The 23589-nt window shown below is 43.8% G+C and overlaps 1 protein-coding gene across 1 annotated transcript in view; it reads right to left on the reverse strand.

Annotated features, from left to right (window-relative positions):
- ABCC4 (ATP binding cassette subfamily C member 4 (PEL blood group)) overlaps window positions 1-18635 on the reverse strand; it is a 154281-nt gene extending 135646 nt beyond the window's left edge. The window contains exons 1-4 of the mRNA XM_082305100.1: window positions 18504-18635; window positions 5016-5126; window positions 2686-2806; window positions 1764-1988 (exon numbers count right to left, since the gene is read on the reverse strand). Of these exons, the coding sequence (XP_082161226.1) occupies window positions 1764-1988; window positions 2686-2806; window positions 5016-5126; window positions 18504-18577 (531 nt within the window). The 5' untranslated portion in view covers window positions 18578-18635. The remainder of the gene's footprint in view (window positions 1-1763; window positions 1989-2685; window positions 2807-5015; window positions 5127-18503) is intronic.
- Between the last annotated feature and the right edge of the window lie 4954 nt (window positions 18636-23589).

A 23589-nucleotide genomic window follows, 5' to 3' on the forward strand; every position in this document is an offset into this window, starting at 1 on the left:
CCCTCAGGAGTAAACATGAGATGAGGGGAGATTAATTTTCCATTTAATCATATCTCTAGAAATAAGGGTGCACATTATGAGCATTTCTTTTCCAAGCTTCTAAGCTAATACCAACACAGCAACAAACAACATCGCTATATACATATTTCATGAATTTCAAACTGTGTTATGATAATCAGTTTGGTAAATTAATACCTTAGAGAGATATTTATGTACAAGAAAGCAGTGTGCCATGTTAGAGACGAGTTCCCAGAGGACAATTTCTAAAGTATCAGAAGAGGAAGGAGAATAAATATGTGCACGAAAAGCAATCAGCACTTAAAATGGGGCCTTTTTTACTGTCCTCACTTTACTGTTTTGCCCAAAACCTATGCACGACCTATACCAGTAGTATAGGTGTTTGTCTTAAGTGGGTGATACCTATGTTTAATCATTAAAATAACGTGGATTTCTTTACATTCTGAAGAAACTTTGCAGTCCTGATCCTTCAATCAAACTTCTTTGCTGAGGTAAGAACTGGCAGGTCACTATTCTAGCAGCACTAAAGCTAGAAAGATAGGGCATTTTCCCTTCCAGCATCCCCAGCAGGGTCTTTCTGCTTGGAAGCAGAGACAGGCTCAATGGTTTGGGTATTGTCAACAGCTTCAGAAGAGGGAAGCAGGCATTTACAACGGGGTTGTTTGCTCCCCAGAGCACACCAAGACCAGCATTTCATCCTGGATGTCGGTCAACTCCTTCCTGTAGGTAATATCCGTAACTTCTCTTGTTCCACTTCCCATCTGACAGCGGCCGTAGTTGAGGACAGCTATTTCTTGATCAGGACACACAGACAGCAAGGAGACCAGAGCTTACTGAACGTACATCCCTTCTCACACTTCATTGGCTTTAATAAAGGACTCCAGTGCTCCCACAGTAAAACCAGTAATTGATACTAAAAAATGGCTCTACCCTACCTTTAGGACTCAGCTTGATTCTGAACCATCTCTCCTCTGCCCACTCCTCTCTTTCTCCCCTCCCAAGCAGGAGGGATACTAAAGGGACCTGCCTCTGAAGACGCCGAGCATCCCCGCCAGCCCAGAGTGGGCAGCAGCAGTACCACCATACTGCTGCCTCTCCCTGAACTAACCTGACCGGTGCCCTGAGGGGGGGGGTCAGCCCCTCTGACCCGCAAAGGAGGCAACTCACTAGTTCTACAGCACTGCTGGAATAAAATATTAAAAAAATTCCACCATTAACCACAACAGGGCCAGGGAGGGGGACTGGAAATTGGACAGTGAAGCAACTCGCAGGCAACTGAGAGCGCTGAAGCAGATGGTGACAGCCAAGCATAACGTCCTCCCCAGGGATGAAAAGGCAGGGCTGAGTATCTGCCAGCACCCCCTGGGAGCTCTGCCCCTCTCCTGCTGTATGCTGACAGCCTCTTACCACTCCAGCACACAACCCTTCCACCAGCAACTGGGGGGCTCCCCTCCGACAGCAGGAGCAGGTGAAAATCAGCGGCTCCTCCTAGGCTTTAGCGCTATTTAACTCACCACCTTCACTAAGAGGACTGACGCTGCCATTTAGACACCATATTACCAAAGAGAGAGCAAAAGCACATATATACATTTAAGGTCTAACACACATTAGCATGCATTACATTTCTACAAACGAGTAACTTCAATGGAATTGCAAGCATGAACATAACAAATAACTGTATTTTTAAACTCCTCTAATGAAATAGCTGTCAAATGCCAAATATACCTGCAAACCAGTTTGCTTACCTTCCGATAAATCATATGGCACATAGCTACCCTCAGCTTCATGCCAGCCCGCTGTACATGATAGAAGTATAAGTGGTGCATTATAGCTAGAATAAGCGTGCACACAGACAGAGCAGCTGCGTAGCAATATGCGAAATTCAAAGCTACCTCATCTGAGGAATCATAGTTTTCAAAATAATTAATAATTTTTCCCAAAAATATTGGCTGAATTATTTTGAGGGTTTCCTGAAAGAAAAAAAAAAAAAAAAAAAAAAAAGGGAAAAAAGTATTAACAATTTCATATCATACCACACTATCCAAGTTTGTAACCGGGCAAACAAGAGCCAAGTACTGCCACAAGTCACATCCCCTATTATTTTTGTCTTTATTGTGCTCTAAAATGTCAAGCCAATTTTTATCAACACATAATCCAAAAGAAATGTGTTCCACGTTAAAATTTAGCTGAATCTTTAAAAAGAACTCTCTCATTTACCAATAGAAACTTTGATGTTATAAAAATTGCATGAATACATATTCCACTACCATTTTTAAAGATAACAGTGTCTCCTTTACACCCATTACATTACACAAGCAAAAAACCCTTTTTCTATGGGGCATCCCACTCTGATACATAAAATACAGCTAAGTCTTACGCAGCAAGTCAATGGCTTTACAAAGCAAGTAGATGGCTTGTAATGTCTCAAAAATACTGCACTAAAATCAGCTCTCTGTTCCACATCCATAACCCCACAGTTATGACTCAATTTTTCAGTCTCTACGGGACTGTAGCTTTGGTTTACTTTTCTGAGAGAGTACGTGAACATTACGGATTCTCTGAACAGCCCAGCATGAAGTCACCAGTATGTATCATGCAATTTAAGAGGCCAAGTTTCACACTGCTGTTAGCTAAGAAGTGCGTTGTATGGCATTTTAGACCACTTACCTCAATCATTGTGAAAATTCCAAAAACTAAATAGGATTTCCAGTAACAAAGAATAATGGCTTTTGTTAAATGTGGCGTTTTTCCTCTCTTTTTTGCTTTTTGCACCTCTTTATCCCAGTACCTGACAAATAAAACGCAAACATGCTGGAGGACAGAAGTAAAATCGTAAGACAGTTACCTGGAATAAAATACTTTCAGACTTACAGCCAGATTGGCACGATCACTTTTACACAACAACAGCAAAAAAAAAAAAAAGTTAACATATAGGCATGTTTTCTCATTCACATAAACATGTTGTACTTAGTATTATAGGCCTATTTGCTCTTGTATAATCACAAACATTTCACCACTGTTGACTACTGTCAACTTCGACATATTTGCAGATGAGGAACCCTTACTTTCTTTCTTCTCCTCTCAATTCAGACAGCCGTTCACCTTAGTTAAGAGCTTATTATCATGGGATCTCCTGACTATGGACTAAACTGAGGCAGCATGGAGTGTCTTTATCTTCTCAAAAGCTCTGCACTTCCCCAGAAAGTTTGTGATGCACAACCCTTTCTCATGTCTGGCTCTTTCCTTTTTCCGCCACACGCTTCGATGAGAATGAGCAGATATGGCACAAGAGCAGAGGGAAGTGTCTGCAGCAGTGTTGTCACGTTGACACTCCCCATGTCTCTCTGAAAGCAAGGATTACAGCAGCAGAGCGGCAGACCTTTGCGTTACTGCGTGCCTGCCCACGAGTAGGACACAATCTGTTCACATCAAAATCAAAGACAGTAATAACAAGCATGATTTTAACAAGAAAGTATCAGAACTTAGGCAGTCTTCTTAAAGCACGCTGTTGTCAGACAGGATACTCTCTCCTCTTGCTTCTGGAGGCTAAATATTTTCTGCCAGGCCCTCTGCCCTTGCTAGTTTGAGGGCCGAAATGAGTCTAAGGCTTGAAAGCCAAGTTATTTTGCAACAAGGCACACAAGTTTGAAGCATACAGTATGGACAGGAAAACAAAAATTTTTCATTTTTATCCTCTTTTTTTTGCTACAAGGATTATAGAGTTATTATCTAAATGCTTCAGAATCAGAATCGCAACTGTATAGATTCTGTGGGGTTTGCTGGCCCAAGAGAAAAGGCTACTTCCTTAGGTAGCTATTTATGAATTATATTCTCTGCTTCTTGGCCAAGTACACTACAGAATTAAAAACTACTCTTTTTTTTTTTTTGGTATGCTTTATTTTCTACCATTTCCTGACTCATGGAAAGCGTGTGCTTTTACTGTAAGAATCACTGGAAAGAGTCCATCTTCCTCCACAGTGAACTCCCTGAACTGCTTCAAGACACATCCGCAGAATCCGGCAAAGCTCTCCAGCTAGAAAGATGTTAAAAGCTGCACTCCTATGAGCTTATCCCTGTCCCTCTTTCTTTAGTTAAATCAGCCAGAGCAGGATGATACAAGACCTGGTCATAACCTTTTGGTTTTCGATTCTTTTTTACTTCTTGAGGAGTCTCTCATCCCAACCAAACTATTAGGAAAGTTGATCTGCTCTACCTTCAGCATAAAGGCAAGAAATAGCAAGGCCACACTTCCTTAATACACCGGCCATCTTTCATTAGGAGACACCTCTTCCTCTAATTATATTTAACAAAAGATGATTTGAAGACAAAAATCTCTATTGCAAGGTTCAAGTCAATTTACATAAACTGTTATTCTTGGAAGGTATTTCACTATTAAAAGAGATAGATCCTCCTGGGTTCACGATGACATGAATTGGTACACAGTCCATGAAAGAGTATTTATAACAAAATAGAAACACCTCCTAGACACAAGCTTTTAGATGTCCAAGGCATTTCATCCACTTTGCCAAACAGTGGCATATTTTCAACATACATATATATTTATATACACACATATATAAAGGGTACACAGCTGTCACTTAATTCAGTTTGTCCTCAAAAACAACAAAGAATAAAACCTAAAACTTCTTCCCTACTTTTATTTAAAAAGTTTCCATAGCTATTCTACCACAGACCAGAAGACTCACATTAATTTATTAAGGATTACTGCAGTAACAGTTGATGAAAAGTTGTCTTTTCCAAACATTCTGCAAAGTGTCATATTAATTATAAATGACATAATGGAAATACTCTAATACATTTTCACAAAATGCTTCCATGGTAAACAAGTTCTAAATATTACACTTAGCTCTTCAGCAATTTTAACAGCAGACTTTGTTCAACTTTACAACAACCTCTTTTAATTTTAGAGTAGGAATAAAACTCTTGCCTTCAACAGCAGAAATACAATGAAAGAGAACAATGATTTTTCTCCTTACCACTGTAATTCCTCTCCAAGCTTCTCTGAGGAATCTTCTGGCAGCACTTTATACATATCATCTTCTTCAAGCCTCCGTTTATGGCCAATAATAAATAAGGGATTCAGCCACCTATTTAAATACAAATTAATAATAAATTGATCAGCAGACCAAGAGAGTAGTTTCTCTACATTTTAATTCTTTTACCCCTTTCTTCCCTCCTCTTCTCCTGCGTCACTCAACATCCCCACATTTTACTGCACTTTTCTCTTACCTAAGAATTAAGTCACCCCCATTTTACAAATGGGAAAGCATTTCCCATTTCCTAAAGCTGTTTATGCCCCATAGCACCTTACTCTCAGGCATCCAGTCAGTCAGCACCTCTTTTTGGCCTTAAGGCAACTGTTTTCTTACAGTGTTTCCTTATATTTAAGGAAAATCAGCATTTGCTTAAATATTTACGAAAGAAAGAGAACTTAATCCAATTATTAAAATATTGACAGAGTTGTAAATAAAATTGTAATACGTATTAAAAGACGTTTTTTGTAACTAGCGTGGCTATTCATTTACATGAGGAAAGAAATAACTGCTGTTCAACTCCCATCTTGACAAATATTAAAGGTCAGCAATTTAAAGACAATGACTCAAATGTAAAAATGGGTAAATAACAGATTATTACTAGAACTGATCTTAGCCATGTTTGGAAATATAAACAAAAGGCACATTGTCACAGTGTGTAGGTTCAAAAAAAGGAAAACATTGTCTAACAGCTCAGTTTCCTTAGTGGACAGATTTTTAAAAGCTCCATATTTTATGAGAGTGATTTGAAAAAAAAATTGTAATAGTGCTACTGTAGGTTTGTTGGCAAAGGCAATATTTTCTTAGATGAAATAATACTGTCAGGGAACAGTAAGACTAGCTTTTATGCACCTAGATCCTTCTCCAAGCCTGAAACATAGGTCAAGCAGGTCCAAACAGTTTCAGCTGTGCTCCACAAAACAGATGTATGGCAGAAAGCACAAAAGCGACCAAGTTGTTCATGAGATGGAGCAAAAGAGAATGAACACGTCTGAAACGGGCATGGCTTAGCGGGAACAGGGCGGGCAGGGAAACTGCCGTTTGCCACTTAGTTTGTCTCTATTGAATCCACGAAACTCGGTTTCCCGAAGTACAGATTTTGGCTCTCAGGCTTGTTTCCTACAAGTACTTTCTCAGCCGGCCAATGTGATCAGAACCAAGAGGTCAGGGATGGACCTGTTTTGGAAAAGATACTTGCACACATGGCAAGATGTTTGTCTGATGTCGACTGCCTGTGAAAGTTCGTAACTGCTGTTTAGTTTTTGATGCTTAATTATTCCCTGACTTCATCAACACAGTTTTTAAAAGAGCACCTGGTGCACTAGGTGAAGTGTATTATTTTCTGGAAGGCCAACATGTGAGAATTCAAAACTGGGATGGTTTACGATGAGGGCATTTATTTATTCACAACCACAACAGTGGTTATGAATAGTCATCAAGTAGCTTTGCATTTCTTGCTCGGGCATGCTCCAATTTAATTTTGTATACACTGGCTTATGAGAAATTTGTTGATGAAAAAGAGTGGAGGGGCAAGCAGAATTCTCGAAGAGGGGGCTCAGAAAGTTTCTTCAAAGATAGAACTGTTGCAAAAACCTTTTTCAGAGGCTCCATGGCACAACTGCATGTAACAAATGGGATTAATAGTGTTTTTCCTTCACTACTTAGCGTGTTAGCACAGTGTTTGTGTGACTCATTCAAAGATTAAGTCTCTACCCTTAGAGTAGCATCTTTGATGCCTAACAGCCCTTTTTAAACTCTTGGAGCGAGTACTGAAGATCTGTATGATATGTGAACTGTTAAGTCCTCTATGTATGTTAAAGGTACAATTAGAAATAGAAAGTACTTGTCAGACAAGTCTGTTCCTTGGACTGTATGGCCAAAGAGCATCGGGGCCCGAACCACTGCCACAACTTCCCTACAGCTCCTGACCAAATGTCTCAAAGATCAATTGCTCCAACCAGCAGAAAAGCTTCCGCCTGGTTTGACACAATGAACCTGTTCCACTGAAACATTTCTTCTTCAGCCTCAGTTCTTGCTGCCGACCACAGGTAAAAAGCAGACGTGAGGCGGATAACCTCAAGGCCATTCAAACAATTTCTGCCTGCTGGACGAGAGAGGCTCTATTTGCTCCAGGACAGAAAGTTATGGGAAAGGTCTGCAGACTTCAGTTGACTCGTGGCCGATACCAAGTGTTCCTCCCCTTACAACATCAGTATTAGCCTACAGTGTACTCCATAAACAACTCACGGGTCTCGGTTCTGACAGAGAAGGACAAAGAACAAGTTATCTTCCACAACTCCCTTAGCATAAGAATCAGGATGAGGCACCCCTTTCAGGAAAAGAGAGATACAAATCCTTCTCACATCTATGGAAATGGTTACAAGATTCCACTAGCTACTGCTGCCAAGGTGGTGAAAACAAAAATCTTTCCAACATTTAACTTGTAACAAGGAGTATAAATAGGATATTTATTACAGAATCACAGGATGGTTGAGGTCAGAAGGGATCTCTGGAGGTCAACTGGTCCAACCCCCCTGCTCAAGCAGGACAACCTAGACACAGTTGCCCAGGACCACGTCCAGACAGCTTTTAATGTCGCCAAGGATGGAGACTCCACAGCTTCCCTGGGCAACCTGTGCCAGTGCTCGGTCACCCTCACAGTGACAAAGTGTGTCCTGATGTTCAGGGGGACCCTCTCGTCTTTCAGTTTGTGCCCGTGGCCTCTGGGCCTCTCACTGGGCACCACTGAGGAGAGCCTGGCTCCCTCCTCTTTGCACCCTCCCTTTAGGTATTTCTATACATTGATGACCTCCCCCTGAGCCTTCTCTTCTCCACGCTGAACAGTTCCAGCTCTCTCAGCCTTTCTTCTTAGGAGAGATGCTGCTGTGCCTTCGTCATCTTTGTGGCCTTTCGCTGGACTCTCTCCAGTATGTCCATGTCTCTCTCGTACTGGGGAGCCCAGAGCTGGACACAGTGCTCCAGGTGTGGCCTTACCAGTGCTGAATAGTGCTGTCTGTTATTGGCATGTAGCAGAATTCACAGAAGAAAAGACACTTTAAAAATACACTTAAATATACGCTTCTAAAACAACAAAACAATGCTCTTAATGTTACCCTGTAGAACACTATTCCTTTACTTATACTTTTCAAAACATGGTGAAAACACACATCCAGGCCACAGGAAGAACAATACTTCTGTTGAGGGCCACTGCTCTACCCTGACGTCAGTTTGACTCAACACTAGAGCCAACAGCAGCAGAAAGTGTTGACAACAGCTGTAGTGTAGCCCACTTGCAAAGTAACCAGATGAAAGATAACTGTCTCAAGTCTACAGGATTGCTAGAGTGATCTAGCTTATCCTTCGGCCTTAAGCTCTCTAAAAAACATACTGATGATACACCCACCGCCAGTGAGTTCTTATGGTTTGTAGCAAATCCCTTCTGTCCCCCCATCTACACAGCAAACTGGATTTCCAAATTAAGTAGCAGATGGAGATAATAGTGCAGGGTAAAAACTGCCAAAAGTCTCAAGGTTTTCAGACTATTAGTTCCAGTGAGCACAAATTCAGGGCTTCTCACATTTTTCCACTAGTTAAAACCATAATTTTGAAAACACTAGTATCTTGCACTACAACCTCTATTTTAACATTAAAGAAGGCAAGGAAAACCAATCCAGGGTTTGCAGAAAGCTGTGGTAATTCATTTTGTGACTCATTTATTACAATGGACAACATGGCATAGATTCTGCACGTTTCTGTAGGGTTAGGGGGAAAAAAAGCATAAAAATAAAGAAAAATTTAAAAAATCACCCATCATGGAGCTTTCTCACTACCCTCTCCCAAAATATTGATCTTCAAGAGCTACTGCTATGGAAGTCTTAAGAGTACAAAAGCTTTTAACAGCGTGTTCCTTTACTGTGGGCTATACCTGAAGACCTTTTGAAGGAGGTTAAAAATTTTTCTTTTCAAATTACGCTTAGACCTTGAAGAGCTTTTAGCCCAAGAATGAGGTCTTCTATTTGTCCACTGCAAAATCTCAGTACGGCAAGAACAGTTCAAGTTTCACCATCTCACTGATGTGTCCTGAACTTCACGCTGGAAGGTCTGCTTTCAGACAGAAGACTTGGCAGATGTTCATATTCAGTCATTAAAGCAAAAATTTCCACCAGGATCCCACGTGCAGATTACGCCCCATGGAATTCTCCTCACTTAGAGCAGAATTGAGACCAACCTTTTTCACACAGCCTGCTGTTACTCGAGTCACACACTCCTAACAAGCAAACGAACCCGGCCCTTCTATTGCCCAAAGGCCCAGTTAAAATAGAGGCTGCTGTAAGAGGACTTTTAGAGGAAGCTGGCAAATAAGGCAATGGCCTACAAAAAGAACATCCCTGAAACCTCAATTTAGCCATAAAGAAAGACTGCTTGTTAGAGCAGTATGTCTTTTGTCCAAACAGAGATCAGCTAACACTGATCTCTTCATAGGGGGATAAAAAAAAAGCCCATAGAAAATTAGAATTTGTTATGAACACAGACACTGTGCAAGCTGCATTATGCTTTAATAAAAAATCTAAAATAAACAAAAATTATGATGACCTAGAGAAATGGAGGGAATACATAGACAGTGAGGCAAACTACTACTCATATCCCAAGGTTGGGCATAAAATGGACTCGCTACCAATCTATTGCCTGAAGAAAGAGAGAAGTGACATGGTGGGGAGGAAAGACTCACACCTCAGTCCTACATTTCTGTATTTCCTTCTGATGAAGCTGTTCAGTAAAAATAGGACCCCTTAGTCATCATCTTCTCCTTCCCCAGGTACCTTCCTGTTTGCTAAGAATTTTGAATAATTATTTGGTTCTTACACATCACCTCATTTTAGTCACTCAAGACACAGGGTTCACAGGATGCCTTTCAAAGAGCTTCGCCCAAATTTTTGCTAGCAAGATCTACACATAAAAATGTGAGTATCTGGAAGAATCATGAGTACCTTCTGTTCTGCTGCGAATGCCTCTGTTCTATCAAGGTGATCACAGACATCAGTCTGGAAATAAGCCCAGAATTAGTCCCTGTTAGTGCCAGAATACTGATGTCACTAGGAATAAGATTAAAAAATAAATTTAAAAAAAAAATCACTCTGTAACATGGTGCAAACCCAAGAGATAGTCAACTGCAAAACAGTAACTCACTGCTCTGACCCCAAAAAAGCTTTCCACCTCTACAGCAGTACCTTGGGCACTGACAAAAAAGAAAGTGATTCATTTCTGAACCAGCAGATACACAAAGACCACAAACTAAACATTCACTTCCTGCATTTCCCTACTCCTGGGCCCTGACATTACACACCCTGCAACATTACAACACAGTCAACCAGCCACAATTTACTCGGTTGTTCAGGAAAGCGCAATTTTTACTAGCTGTAATTAGGGCAACTCCACCAGGATTTTGGAAAGCCTCTAAGGTCTGCAGAAAAAGCTAAGAAACAGTGTTTTCTTACCATCGTAAGAGAAGTGAGACCTCAAGGGGAGGTCTCAAGCCACCCCCTTCTTCACGGGGACGGTGTGTAAGAAAATCAGGCCCTGCATTCTAAAAGGCTGGATCATTATGCAATCAGAATACTCATGCTACTCTGTTTCATACATGGAATATAATTTCCTAAATGAGAAAGCTTTTAAACTAGGTTTGCTAGCATCCCAAAAGAATTTCCTTTCAGCCAAGGAAGAAATACATCATAGACAGGTAGATTAAACTACTAGCAGTGTGCAGCTCAACCAGTTCATTAACCCAGGGATGGGACCTGCTGTACCTCTGGATTTATACCGTGTCCTGCTTGCAAACGCTCAAAAAAGTACCATTCTCACACTGCAGAGAAGGCTTGCAGAGCTGTCCAGAAACCCATGCATATATGGGTTCTTCATGAACTAAGAAAGTCTGTCACAAAACATCAGCCAAGAAGCATTTGCAATTCTATTACAAAGCTGACACAAATAAAAAATGTCCCGTGACCAAAGGATGTGTCTGTCAGGGCCCTGGGAGCACCCACAGGCTTCAATTGCCCTCATCAGTCCCCCAAGAGTTACACCATAGTCTGTCACGAACATATTACGGTACCTTCCTCTACACAAGTGCAAAATTTTATTCTCACCAGTTTAACAAAAGCCCTCACTTTATCACTGGCCAAGTCAGAAAAATCAGACTACATGGACTACTTTTCTAATTAGAAAATTTTTTTCTTTTTGTCCTTCTTTATTTGTAATTATAGGCAGAAGTTTAACTTCGGGGTAATTTTACAGCACCCAGTCAACGCCACATCCTGTATATTCTCATCAACTAATTCCTTCAGGAGGTGGTTTACGAACAGCATTTTCCCCATTCCTCTTAAGCCTATTTGTGCATTACATTACAAGCATCATCTGTTTACACTCAATGTCCAATTATTTTTCAACAGTCGCACAGGAGAGTCTTTGTTTACTCAAATTCTTCCATAGCACTAGGATTTCATCTCCTTGAGCAGCTTGGAAGCACTACTCCAACTACTAAGCTGCAAAAGAACACGTGTTTCTTTCTCTTTAATCACTTAATTTGGAGCTGTTTTTTCTGTAAAATACATGGGGTTTCCTCACGGGACTCTTTGATTATGAATCCATGTTCCTTGTCCTCCGTGGTTTACCTCAGATGTCTACCTGCTTCGTTGTACTGTCCATTACCCACCTTCATGACTTGAAGTACTACACCAGCAGCACAAACCCAACAGTGCTATGTGCTTGCTCCCACTCCAGAGGAGCACTGTTGGGATGGGATGTACAGACAGAAGGACACACACAGACAGTCTCCAGTGTTATTTTGCAAGAATTCAGAAATATCACCACAATGGTTTGTAGTCATCATGTGATTTTCATTTTTTTTTAACCTATCTCTATTTCACATGCTCACCCATTCTCTTCAGTAAGGCGCCTTTTCCCAGTTTCCCTTACCAAGGCAATCATCTACAGTTAATAAAGTAAACAGAATAAGTTCTGGTATTTCTTCAGATGCTTTTCAACTGGTGTTCAACTGGTTTCAACTTCCCTCCCCGACTTACTGCAGCTTAAACAGTAGATTTTGCTTACAGTAGGAAAAAATAGGAATACAATGAAATTACTTCAAAGCCATATTAACTCAAAAACACCCTTCAGGCTTCCAGTTCCAATGCCACACTGTATTAACCTTTGATACTCAGCTTCATCTTATCTTCCACGCTGTTGCTTTTTCTCAGCACAGTGTAAGCAGCTAAGTTGCTGAACATCCACTTTCTGATGCTAACTAACTCAATTGGTATTTGATTGCACTTATTGCGGGCTATTTTCACTGGTATGAAATATCTGATTACTCTAACATACTTCCTGATATTGCAGATGGCAAGGAGAAGTACAAACAGGGAGAGAGGGGAAGAAAAAGCATACTGCGGCTAATATTTTCTGCAGAGCCTGGAAGCAAGGAACGGAGGACCGGCATCACCTGTACCTGTGGCATTCCAAAGACTGTTATTAAAATACTGATTCCAAACCTAGCATCCACATGCCATGAAGAATATCTAAAATACCAGATTTGATGCAAAGGTCTGCAGATTATGCCTTATAACAATAAATTTTAGTACAAGCTATTTATTGAAGTAGGCCCTAAGTAGCTATACAGAGTTAAGGGCAGAGTGTTCTTCGATTTTGCAGAAAAGAATTGGTCATCCAAACAAGTTTCTAATCTCAGGTTAGACAACTACTGAAACAACTTAGTTGGATTAGACAGTTTCTTCATCACTTGAAAAATGCATCTAAGAACTGTGTTACAGCTCACACACGTTCCACAGAAAAAAGCAACCAAAAAAAAAAAAAAAGGCTCAAATCCTGAAACCAAAGTTACGCAGAAAGTCTAGTTGAGCATAATGGCCCCCGATTTCAATTTCCAAAAGAAAATGCAAATGCTCAAACCTAATGGTAGCAATTTCTGTACTGACATCCTTTCTGGCAAGTAATGGAAACAGGAAGAATTAAAATCACCTGTGAGTTCACACTGCTATTACAAGTGGTTGGGTGCCAGGGATACAAAAAAAAAATAGATGATTGGTCTTTTTAACCTTCCACTCCCAAAATCTAATTGTGTTATCTCCCTCTTCCATTCTACTTAAGGCCTTGAAGAATTTTCTAGAAGTGGGGGGAAAAAATTGATTTTTGGAAAAAAAGAAAAAAACAACTGAACAACATACTCCTAATTTTAAAGTTTTGCAGGAATTATAAGAGGAACTTTTTTTCTCATACATGATACAGCATGCTTTACATAGGGCATTCCAAAGGCATATAGCCTCAGTGTTTTGTTAAACAGTTTATTTAATTGCATATCTAAGCAGATATTTACTGTTGATAGCAAATGTTAACATTCCGATAGTTTATGCACACTTGCTGTAGCCGAGATAATCTATTTAGCACTCTTTACCCACGTATTTTAACTTCAGTAGCTCATAAATTATTATTTTCAAACAATATTTTCCTCTGCATAATACAGCTATGAAACAAGCAAAGCTTACAAACGAATGCAGTAGTTCAAGAGACCACGTGATTCAAATTTGACTAAGGATATTAAATATACAATAAATGAACAAACAAGGCATTATCTTTAAAAAAAAAGTTGTATGCGTGATCCTCGGTCTTCTTTTAATCAGGAGGAAAAAAGAAGCAAGTGTAATTTCATTCTTTGGCTATTGAAAATGTGTTTTCTGTTTATCTATACTGAAGATGCTTACATATTGCTTTAGAGTTTCTTACAGTACCACAATTGTCCTGCACCAGTAAGTCAAAAAATGAACTAAAAAATTAGCTACCTCAGAGATCTTTATAAAGTGGGATCCGTTAGGAGTCATCACCATCACCAATTTCAGGCATTGCTAGTGGGAATTCACTAGATATCAGGCAAGATCCCAGGCAAATCACAAAGCCTGATGCTGCTTGGTATTTTCATTTGTTACCTGAAATAAATGTAAAATCCTCACAGGCAGATCTATTCACTGACACAGTAAGGAACATGGATCAGCTGTAACGGTGGCAACTGCTGGACTCTGGCTGGAACTTCCAAGAAAGGCGATGAATTCTTTGCCTAACTTCTTTCAATGCAAGGCAAGATCTGGTTTTGAAGAGAGCCAAGTCACAGGACTAAAATGCAGGTGACACTCAGAAGTCCAGCTAAATCAGTCAGTGGCCCTTCCGATTCTAAGCTATGGGATGAGAGAGGAGGATGTTAAGGAAAGCATGTAGTTATTCACACTGCTACAAGAGAGGTGCGTGACATGCAGCTACATACATAGATACAGAAACCGATCGTTTATTCCCTGGAATCATAACTGTGCGGAGCAAGTCTTCAGTTCATGTGTTAATGCTGTTATTGTAATGGCAATTGCCACATGTCAAGTGATGATGTAAAAAGGCATCTAGCCGTAGGATGCTGACAGTGTCCAGTGCTCCAAAGGAGCCGAGAACCTGTCATAGGCACAGCAAGTCTCAAGTAACTACTATTATTATTAAATTATACATATATGAAATTCAGTAAGACTTTAATTTCTTTTACTTCTCTGAACAAAAACACCGGAAACCCTCTCAAGGGTGTTCCAGCTTGCCCTCCCTCTCATGTTATTAACGGGCCAAAAGTTATCCGGTCTTTTAAAAATTCAATCATAGCACATGTTTTGTAACTTTCCACTGAAAGGGATTCGATGCCTGAACAACAGAGTGCATAAAAATTCAACTGCTGTCTGGCCAGAACATCTTTGATAAACCAATGGAGCAAATGCTGTAAGCAAATAAAAATACACCTGCTACTTAATGAACATGCAAGCTCAAAGATGGGTTAATAGTGAGAAAAGAGAAATACTCTTACCATGTATAGTTACTAATTTAATAATCCCCACAGCAGAAATAAAAAAAAAAAAAAAAAAAAAAAAAAGATGTGAAAAGTGCTATTCTCAACTGCATAAAGTATGGAGTATAAGGCTTTTTAAACTCAAGACACTTTCTACAACGGAATAGCTGTTTAAACATGAAAAACACTGGACTGAATTATCTCTTTCTTGGACCTACCTAAAAAAGAAAGCAAATCCTCCTATCGATCCTTCAAAGCCCTTATTCTCACCAGCATGCTGAGCCAGCAACAACAAAAAAAAAGCCAACAACAAAACACAGATGAAGTAAATCAGAAATATACCTGAGCACCGCTAACTGTGGAACTGAACTACCAGCCAGAGCCTAAAGAAGTCTGGTGAGCACGGGAACTTCTGACTCTGAAGGTCAGTAGTTACAGCAATATCTGGACCACTGAGAACAACAATTTGGGCTTTCATAATCCTATGTGAACAGAGAAAATTCAGTGAGAGATATGGAAAACAAGAATATTTTGCAACTGCCCTGGTCTTCATACTTCTGTCATAAATAGTTTTTTATTCTTGTAACATCCAGATTAACATTACACAATGGATATGTTATAAAAATAACAACATTCACACACAATCCAGATGCTCCTCTTTCCCATGAATGTACTGTTAGGGCATTTAACGTTCATCAAGCTCATACTTGTCAAAATCAGAACCCAAAAGCAAGAAGACAAGCTTTGAACAATGGGAGAAGAATGTATCTTCAGCCTACACACTCATTACCTTAGTTTTATAATTCAATGAAAACATGACTTCTTTTCTCCTGTGAGTTTGATCCTGTTTCTGCCAGGCAATAATTTTAGCTTTTTTTCTGCACCACTGGCAACAAACGAGAGGGTGCTTCCTTACAATGGCAAAATTACACTTTTGGAGCAAGATATAAAAACAATAAAAATAAGAAGGACCCTTGCCCAGCTACCTGCAATGCCTTACTTTCTACCCTCACTGACAACAAGCAGCCAACACCTGGGAGTCGGAGAGCAGAGCAGGCACGTTCGAGCAGCCGCATGGTGGTGGTTGCCCCTACTCCCAGGATGGCCCTCCTCAAGCGCTGTTTTTCCAGTTCTCCAGCTGAAAACATCTCAGAACATCCTGCGTGAGACAGCAGTTAAAATGAAGCAGTGCCGAAGCAGTACCCGCACAGCTGTCTGTCAGACGCTACACACTTTGCAGAAAGGAAGAACAATTCTTAAAGCTACCCTTAAAATTAGCCTTATAGCCAATGAAGGGTGTTTTAATACTTCCTTGATTTTATGTGAAACATTATTAACTTGCAGAAAAGTGACAGCCCCTGCTTATTCAATTTAAGGCACGGCAGACATCATTTCAGCTGAAATTTTCGCGAAGAAAATACTAATGCTCTCTGACTAGTAAATAACAAGGATATACTGGTATTTTTCATGATCACATGCAGCACAGACGAGAAAAGACTTCAAAAGGGTATTGCTACTGCTGTGAATTATGCTGCTATGAAAGCCTGAAAAACAGTACATAGGGCAACTTTAAACCTTTTCTCAAAGCACAAGCCCTACAGTTGTACACTATCACCTAACTGCAAAGCACAAAGTCCCAATCGATCTCTGGACTTTTAGCAGGCCTGTCATCCCACAAGCACAGACTTCCACCTACTCTTCCCTTTGCACGATGAGAACCTACAAACACGTCTGGGGTAAAAGGAACCTTTCAGGTGCTTGCCTAAAACTTGGAAAATTTAGGGTACTTTGTTGTTGCTGTTGAACGCTTCACTGCAATACATGGAGATCGATACAAAAGGCCTAAAAAAACGATGATAGGAGCAGTCAGAAAACTAGCTACGAGCACTGCACACTTCCTTTTTCACATCTAGCTGGGTTGGTTTTGGCAGAACTACCAGGACCACCACAAGATCCCGGCAAGGGAAAGGTAACAGACCAGAAGCAGCCCTGGAATGCTACATGGCCAACCAAGGTTCATCCCATTCTGTCTGGATTTCCTAGCAAAGCTGTTTCCAACACGGGCACCCCTGCTGTCAAAGAAGAAATTACAAGTCAAAATACTGAACACAGGGAGTTCTGTGCAAGCATGCAACCCCCTTTTTCCTTTTTTTTCTTTCTTCTTTTTGCACAGAGTACCTCTGAGAACACATCCCTGACTGAAAATTTGTTCAGCTAAAATTTGTCGGAGCTTTTAAAAATCCTCCTACCTTCCAAAAGAGACTCCGGCACCTGCTCACAGCTGCTTATAGGATCAAAGTTTTTTACTTGTGTTTCAGAGGCTTCCAAATAAAGAGCCTCACGTGCCATGCCCTCTCTTCCTTCCCCCTCCTCCACCACGCAACGCAGCGTGTGCGCCCTGGCTCAGGCTACCGCAGGCGAAGCAGAACAAGCCGTACCCCCGTCACTGCTCTCTTCCGAAGGGGATCTGCTAAGACAGACAAACTCGATGCTCCCCCATTTCACTTTGCACATCTTTTCAAAGCAACTGAACCGTTGAGCTCTAGTTCCTCACTGCTCTGAGCAGTTACACGTACCCACGCCACGGGCCCCGCTGATGAGAAAACAGGCACTGACTGTGCACTAGTAGTCCCCTGGTCCCATAAAAGTTTGCGGCGACGCAGTAACACCCCCTGCCCTCGCCCTGTGACACCCTAAGCCCCCCCCGAGCCGAGGCAGCCGGCTGCAGCTGGCGGCTGGATGGGAGCAGCCCGGGCACCTCGCACTCCCGGAAACTCCCCCGCAGCTCTGCGGCTCAGAAACCACCTCTCATTCCGGGAGAGGGAAAGCCCCACGCCGCCAGCGGGATTAGCAAGCCTCGCCGAGATGAGCAATACCTGGCCGCGATCCGTTATGCAAGCGGGGAAGCAGAACAACGCCAGGGAGCAGCCGGGAGGCCCGGGCCAGCAGGCGGAGGACGCTCCCGCCCTCCCCGCAGCTACCGAGGGAGTCACACACGTGCTCCAAGGGGGCGACGGGGCCGTGCTCGCTGCCGCCCGCCCGGCCGAGGGCCGCCGTGCCCGGGGCGGGCAGGGCCCCGGCGGGGCTGGCCCCAGACCGCGGCCCGGCATCGCGGCCCGGCGCGGGCTGCCGGCTTCACCTCAGGAGACCTCGCCCCGCCGCGCTCCCCGCAGCCACCTGCCTGCCAGGGGCTGCCGCGGCCGGCAGGGCTGACCCGCCGGGCCCGCGGGGGCGGCCGGCCGGTCGGGGCCGAGCCGCGGCTGCGGAGTCACCGCCGGCAGCCGACGGAGCAGCGCGGGTCGCCGCCTCCCATCCCCCCTCCCGCCCGCCGCCGGGGTGCCCGGACCCTCCCGGGAGCCGCGCCGGAGTGCGAGCCGGGCGGCCCTCGGCCGGGGCTCAGCATCCCCCCGCCGCCGGCCGGGCCCCGCAGCCGAGCGGCCAGGCGAGGCGAGGCGAGCGGCGCTCAGCCCCGGCGCGGCGCCTTCCCCGCCGGCGGGCGCCCCGGGGCCGCACCTCGCGGCGCCGCTGCCCGCCCTCGCCCGGGCGCTCACCAGAAGAAGAGCCGGGAGCAGAGGTTGGCATCCCGCAGCGGGTTGGGCTTCTCCTCGCGGGGCACCGCTTCCATGCCGCCCGCCGCGCCGCGCCGACCCGCCCGCCCGGCGGCGGCCAGGGCGCAGGACCGAGACGCGACTTCCCACCGCGGCAGCCGCCGCCGCTTTGCCGCCGGCCAGCGCTGTTTCCGGGAGCGCCGGCACCCCCCGCCTCGTCCCTCCCTCCCGCCGCAGGACGCCTCCTGCCGGCCCGGCTTCCCCGCGGCGCCCGTCCCGGCGCGGAGGCTGAGGCGCCCGGCAGCCCCGGAGGCCGCGGTGGGGCGGGAGCCGCCCCGCAGCCGCGCCTCCCCCGGGAGGGAAGCGGGGCCGCCCCGCTGCGGGGGGGAGCAGGCGCCCCTTCGCCCGGCGGCCGCTGGCCGCCTCAGCGCGGCCCGAGCCTTGCTCCGCTCTCCCGCGCTCCGCTCCCTCGCCTCGCTGATGGAGAGCATCTCCTCAGCGCACGCAGCACCCAGCCAGGGGCGAGCCCAGCCTGATGGGACCAAACCCCGCCAGAAACGCTTGCCTTCACCTCTCCTTTCTAGATGTTGCGGATACTTATGTTTTTTTAAAAAAAGACTTCTTGTCATCTTTCCAGCTTGGGCACGGGACCTGAAATAAGGGTCTGCATTCAGGGTGGCAGCTGCTGCAGCACCCAGGGAGCCGGAGATGAGCCAGAGACGGGTCTGAGTCCACAGACCCTCGGTGCGATCTGTCGCTCAGGGTAACGATGTTTAGGAGACTTTGGTGGTGCAAAGTGAAGTAGTTACTTAATTCCAGGAGATGGTGCGTCACAGAAAGCCTTGAAGCAATTCTCAAAAGTTCAGCAAGTGGTCACCGTACGCCTCTGTAGTACTGTCCTGTGGCCTGCCATGGGGAGTGTGACCAAAAGGAGCAGAGGAAACTGCAAGAGGCCTAAGAAAACAGGAGAGTGGGACATGTATCTGAAGTAACCAAAGAACTATTCATCTCCATGAAAAAATAATGAGCAGAATGGGTCCCTGCCATGCTGTTATTTCTCTGCAGTTTCGGAATCACAGGATGGTTGAGGTCAGAAGGGATCTCTGGAGGTCAGCTGGTCCAACCCCCCTGCTCAAGCAGGACAACCTAGACACAGTTGCCCAGGACCACGTCCAGACAGCTTTTAATGTCGCCAAGGATGGAGACTCCACAGCTTCCCTGGGCAACCTGTGCCAGTGCTCGGTCACCCTCACAGTGACAAAGTGTGTCCTGATGTTCAGGGGGACCCTCTCGTCTTTCAGTTTGTGCCCGTGGCCTCTGGGCCTCTCACTGGGCACCACTGAGGAGAGCCTGGCTCCCTCCTCTTTGCACCCTCCCTTTAGGTATTTCTATACATTGATGACCTCCCCCTGAGCCTTCTCTTCTCCACGCTGAACAGTTCCAGCTCTCTCAGCCTTTCTTCTTAGGAGAGATGCTGCTGTGCCTTCGTCATCTTTGTGGCCTTTCGTTGGACTCTCTCCAGTATGTCCATGTCTCTCTCGTACTGGGGAGCCCAGAGCTGGACACAGTGCTCCAGGTGTGGCCTTACCAGTGCTGAGCAGAGGGGAAGGATCACCTGCTGGCAACACTCCTTCTAATGCAGCCCAGGATACCATTATTTGCCACAAGGGCACCTCGCTGGCTCATGTTCAACTTGGTGTCCACCAGGACCCCCAGGTCTTTTTCTGCCAAGCTTCTTTCCAGCTGCTTGGCCCCCAACCTGTACTGGTGCATGCAGTTGTTCCTCCCCAGGTGCAGGGCTTTGCACTTCTCCTTGTTGAACTTCATGAGGTTCTTGCCAGCCCATTTCTCCAGCTCGTTGAGGTCCCTCTCGATGGCAGCACGACCCTCTGGTGTATCAGCCTCTCCTCTCGGTTCTGTATCATCAGCAAACTTGCTGAGGGTGCACTCTGTCCCATCATCCAGATCATTAACGAAGATATCGGACAGTTTTGGAGCCAGTGTTGACCCCAGGTGTACATCGCTAGTTACTGGCTTCTAGTTACCTCAAGCAACTAATCACAACCCTAATCTCCTAGACTACTTCCCCCTCCAGCTGAGCGAGCTGCAAGACAGGCACCATTCTTACATTGTGATTACTCATCTCATGCCCCCAGTAGCGACCAGCCCTATCTCTTCCCACTAAAATGCATTGCCAGTCAAACAATTAACAGGGCTGGCATCTGGCTTTCATTACGTGCATCGGAGTTGACACATTGCTGAGATAAAAGAGGGGTAGGGTCTGGGCTACACTGTATTATTGAAAAAACAGCATCAGTTCATGCTTGCAAGAATGTCATAACAACCGTAAGTCAGACAAATCAAGCTTAAGCTTGCTGTCAGCGAACACTGACGGGGCTGGCAACAGCATACGCTGCTTGAGCGTAGACGATGTGCCACAGAATTTTGCAAGCGGTAATTAGTACACTTGTCAACAACGGCCTATAGATCCTCCCAGATTAAAACAAGGACATACACTTACGGGAATGGTGCAGCGGTTTGAGAGGACGGGCTTTAACAAAATAACACTTTTATGTTCCAGAACCTGAATAATTAATTCAAATCATCTCCCAAAATGTATGAAGAAAAGCTCTGCCCATGAGCAAAATCTGTCAGGTTTAGGTTTCTCTGAAGCAAATTTGTCTAACTAGATACTCACAACAGAGTTAAAAAGTATGACAGCCCAGTGCAAGTGCCAAAACATCAATAAAGTTTGGGTCAGGCAGTGGAAGATGTAAGTCTTAAAACTGACTTCTATTCATGAAGCATTACCTTTGTGAAGTAAAATATCAGGCCAGTTGTCTTGCAGTGAAAGATTATCCAAACATTTCTTAGTTTGAGCAAGGAAGTAGAATACTGGTCATGAACTAGTCATTTATTTTAAGAATACAGTTAAAAGTATTAAAGTAAAATATTAAAGTAACCTTTTCCAATATTATTGTTATGGCAGGAAAAGGACAAAGAACAAACCTTAAGAAGTACATTTTTCCTTTGCCAGCATTATCAGCAACAAATGTTGACACTATTTAATTTTAAAACAAATACTAGTGTTTACTTCCAAGTCCAAAACAAAAAACTCTATGAAGTTTTGGAGAAGGGAAAACTAAAAGGGAAGGGGGAAATAAAATTCAACCAAAAAAAAAGGATATCCTGAAAGCCAAATTAATCTGTAACTCTATCTGTCAAGTGTGCAAGTAACCATTAGAAACTGATGCAGTAATAAAGAAGTGTGAAGCAATTAGCAACAGAGGTGCTCAGGAAAACCTAAGGCTGCACATGGAGAGGAAGGGGAAGGGAAAGTAGCACAGTAATGCAATTAATAATCTTCTTTCTATTTTTGGGGGGAGAAGAAAAGCAATTGCCAATTTATCCATTGAATATTTTGCTATGGCAACAGTATATTCACAACATGGAAAGAGCAAGGTATATAACAAACTAGTCAAAGTGCAACTTATATGGATAGCCGTCTAGCAAAGCCAACTACTCAGATAGGGTCATGGCCAAATTAAGCCAATGGCATCTGAATTAAACCTGTTATGCATGTACATCGTGCTAGGGAAATCAATTAGATGATCACAGAGGATGTCACAAACATGCAAACACACAAGATTCCCTATTTATTCAGTGCACAAGAAAGACAATAGTCACTAAATAAGCATCTGTATGATGTGTGGCCTTAAGCCTTCTTTGCTCTACTCTCTACTCGTTCTGAATACAGTCAGACTGACAAGTTTCTTCATGTGCATTTTCTATGGCACTTATCACTAGAGTACAAGGAGTTCACAAACATCTGCTTTTCTCAAAGCACTTAGAAGATAATTGGGCAGTTTCAACTAATTCCCAGATGGTGAATAAAAGTATGTGGATCTTAAGGTAAAATATAGCCACTGACCCCAATTATGCAATAGGAACCTAAAGCTTAGTCTTTCAGAGGATGTAGCACTATCACCTTTCCCTTTCAGGCAAGCAGCCATTGATTTCAGGGCTGAACAGTTTCTCCCTGTCAGAGCCCAGGGCCTCGAGACAGGTACCTAGAAAACCAAGAAGACATGTGCACGAGTGTGTCTGAAAAGTCTGGATAAAAGTTTTGCTGAGCACTACGTGGTATCTCTGAGGCAGTACTAGGGACAGAATCAGATTCAGAGCTGCTTGAAAGACATCAGAGGGACTAGTTTCCCAAAGACAGGCTATGATAGCAGAATGTGAAGGCTTTACAACAGTACATTGTTTAAGCTTAATGGTTTTGATTGAAGCCAGGCAGAAAGGCAGACCATATGCCTGCCTAACAAAACGAACAGGCAGCCTTGTTTCCCGCCATGCCACAGGCAAGAAAGCAGGCTGTCTCGCTGGCTGTGAGCCCAGCTTGTCACTCTCCAGTGGCCTGACTCATCATCCTGCTGACGTATCCACTGGAGAATAGTTTCTCATCCTTCTGCAATACAGACATATCAGCCTGTTCTTGTTCAGCTGCAGAACAGAAATGCCAATGCTCCAGAACGAAGCTGTAAGTAATTTTGATATTTTGATCTGGTCATCAGCATATAATACCAACAATCTTCCTCGGATGCTCTTCCTATTTGTTCCTGTGACCCCACTAGCCGTCTCTATTTCCCACATATCTTTAACTACCTGCATCAATTTTCTACATGCCATAGTTTCTATTAACTGACTTATTCATTCTCCTCAAGTTATGGTGCAATTCAGGTGGCTAAGCAGAGGTGCCTTCTTCCATTTTAGACATGGTAGGGTATTCCACTCGGCCACAAGTTACCACTCCAGAAGGTTTCAGGTCTTCCATTAATTGTGTCGTATCTGCCCGTCCCATGCTGATGTATCTGGTGCCTTATAAATGACAGTAGGCACCTATGTTTAGGCAACTGAATCTCGCCCTTACCATCTTCACTACTGAATCCGTCTGGGTTTTAAGCTGGAGTCCTCTCTGTCTTTGACTGCCACATTAAGGTTGTTTTGGCCAATATGATTCTTCCTAAAGAGCTCTTAATTTCCATTCACATTTTTCTATCTGAATGTCACACACACACGTACATGC

This window comes from Platalea leucorodia (assembly GCF_965183815.1).
Source record: "Platalea leucorodia genome assembly, chromosome: 2".
Classification (NCBI taxonomy): domain Eukaryota; kingdom Metazoa; phylum Chordata; class Aves; order Pelecaniformes; family Threskiornithidae; genus Platalea; species Platalea leucorodia.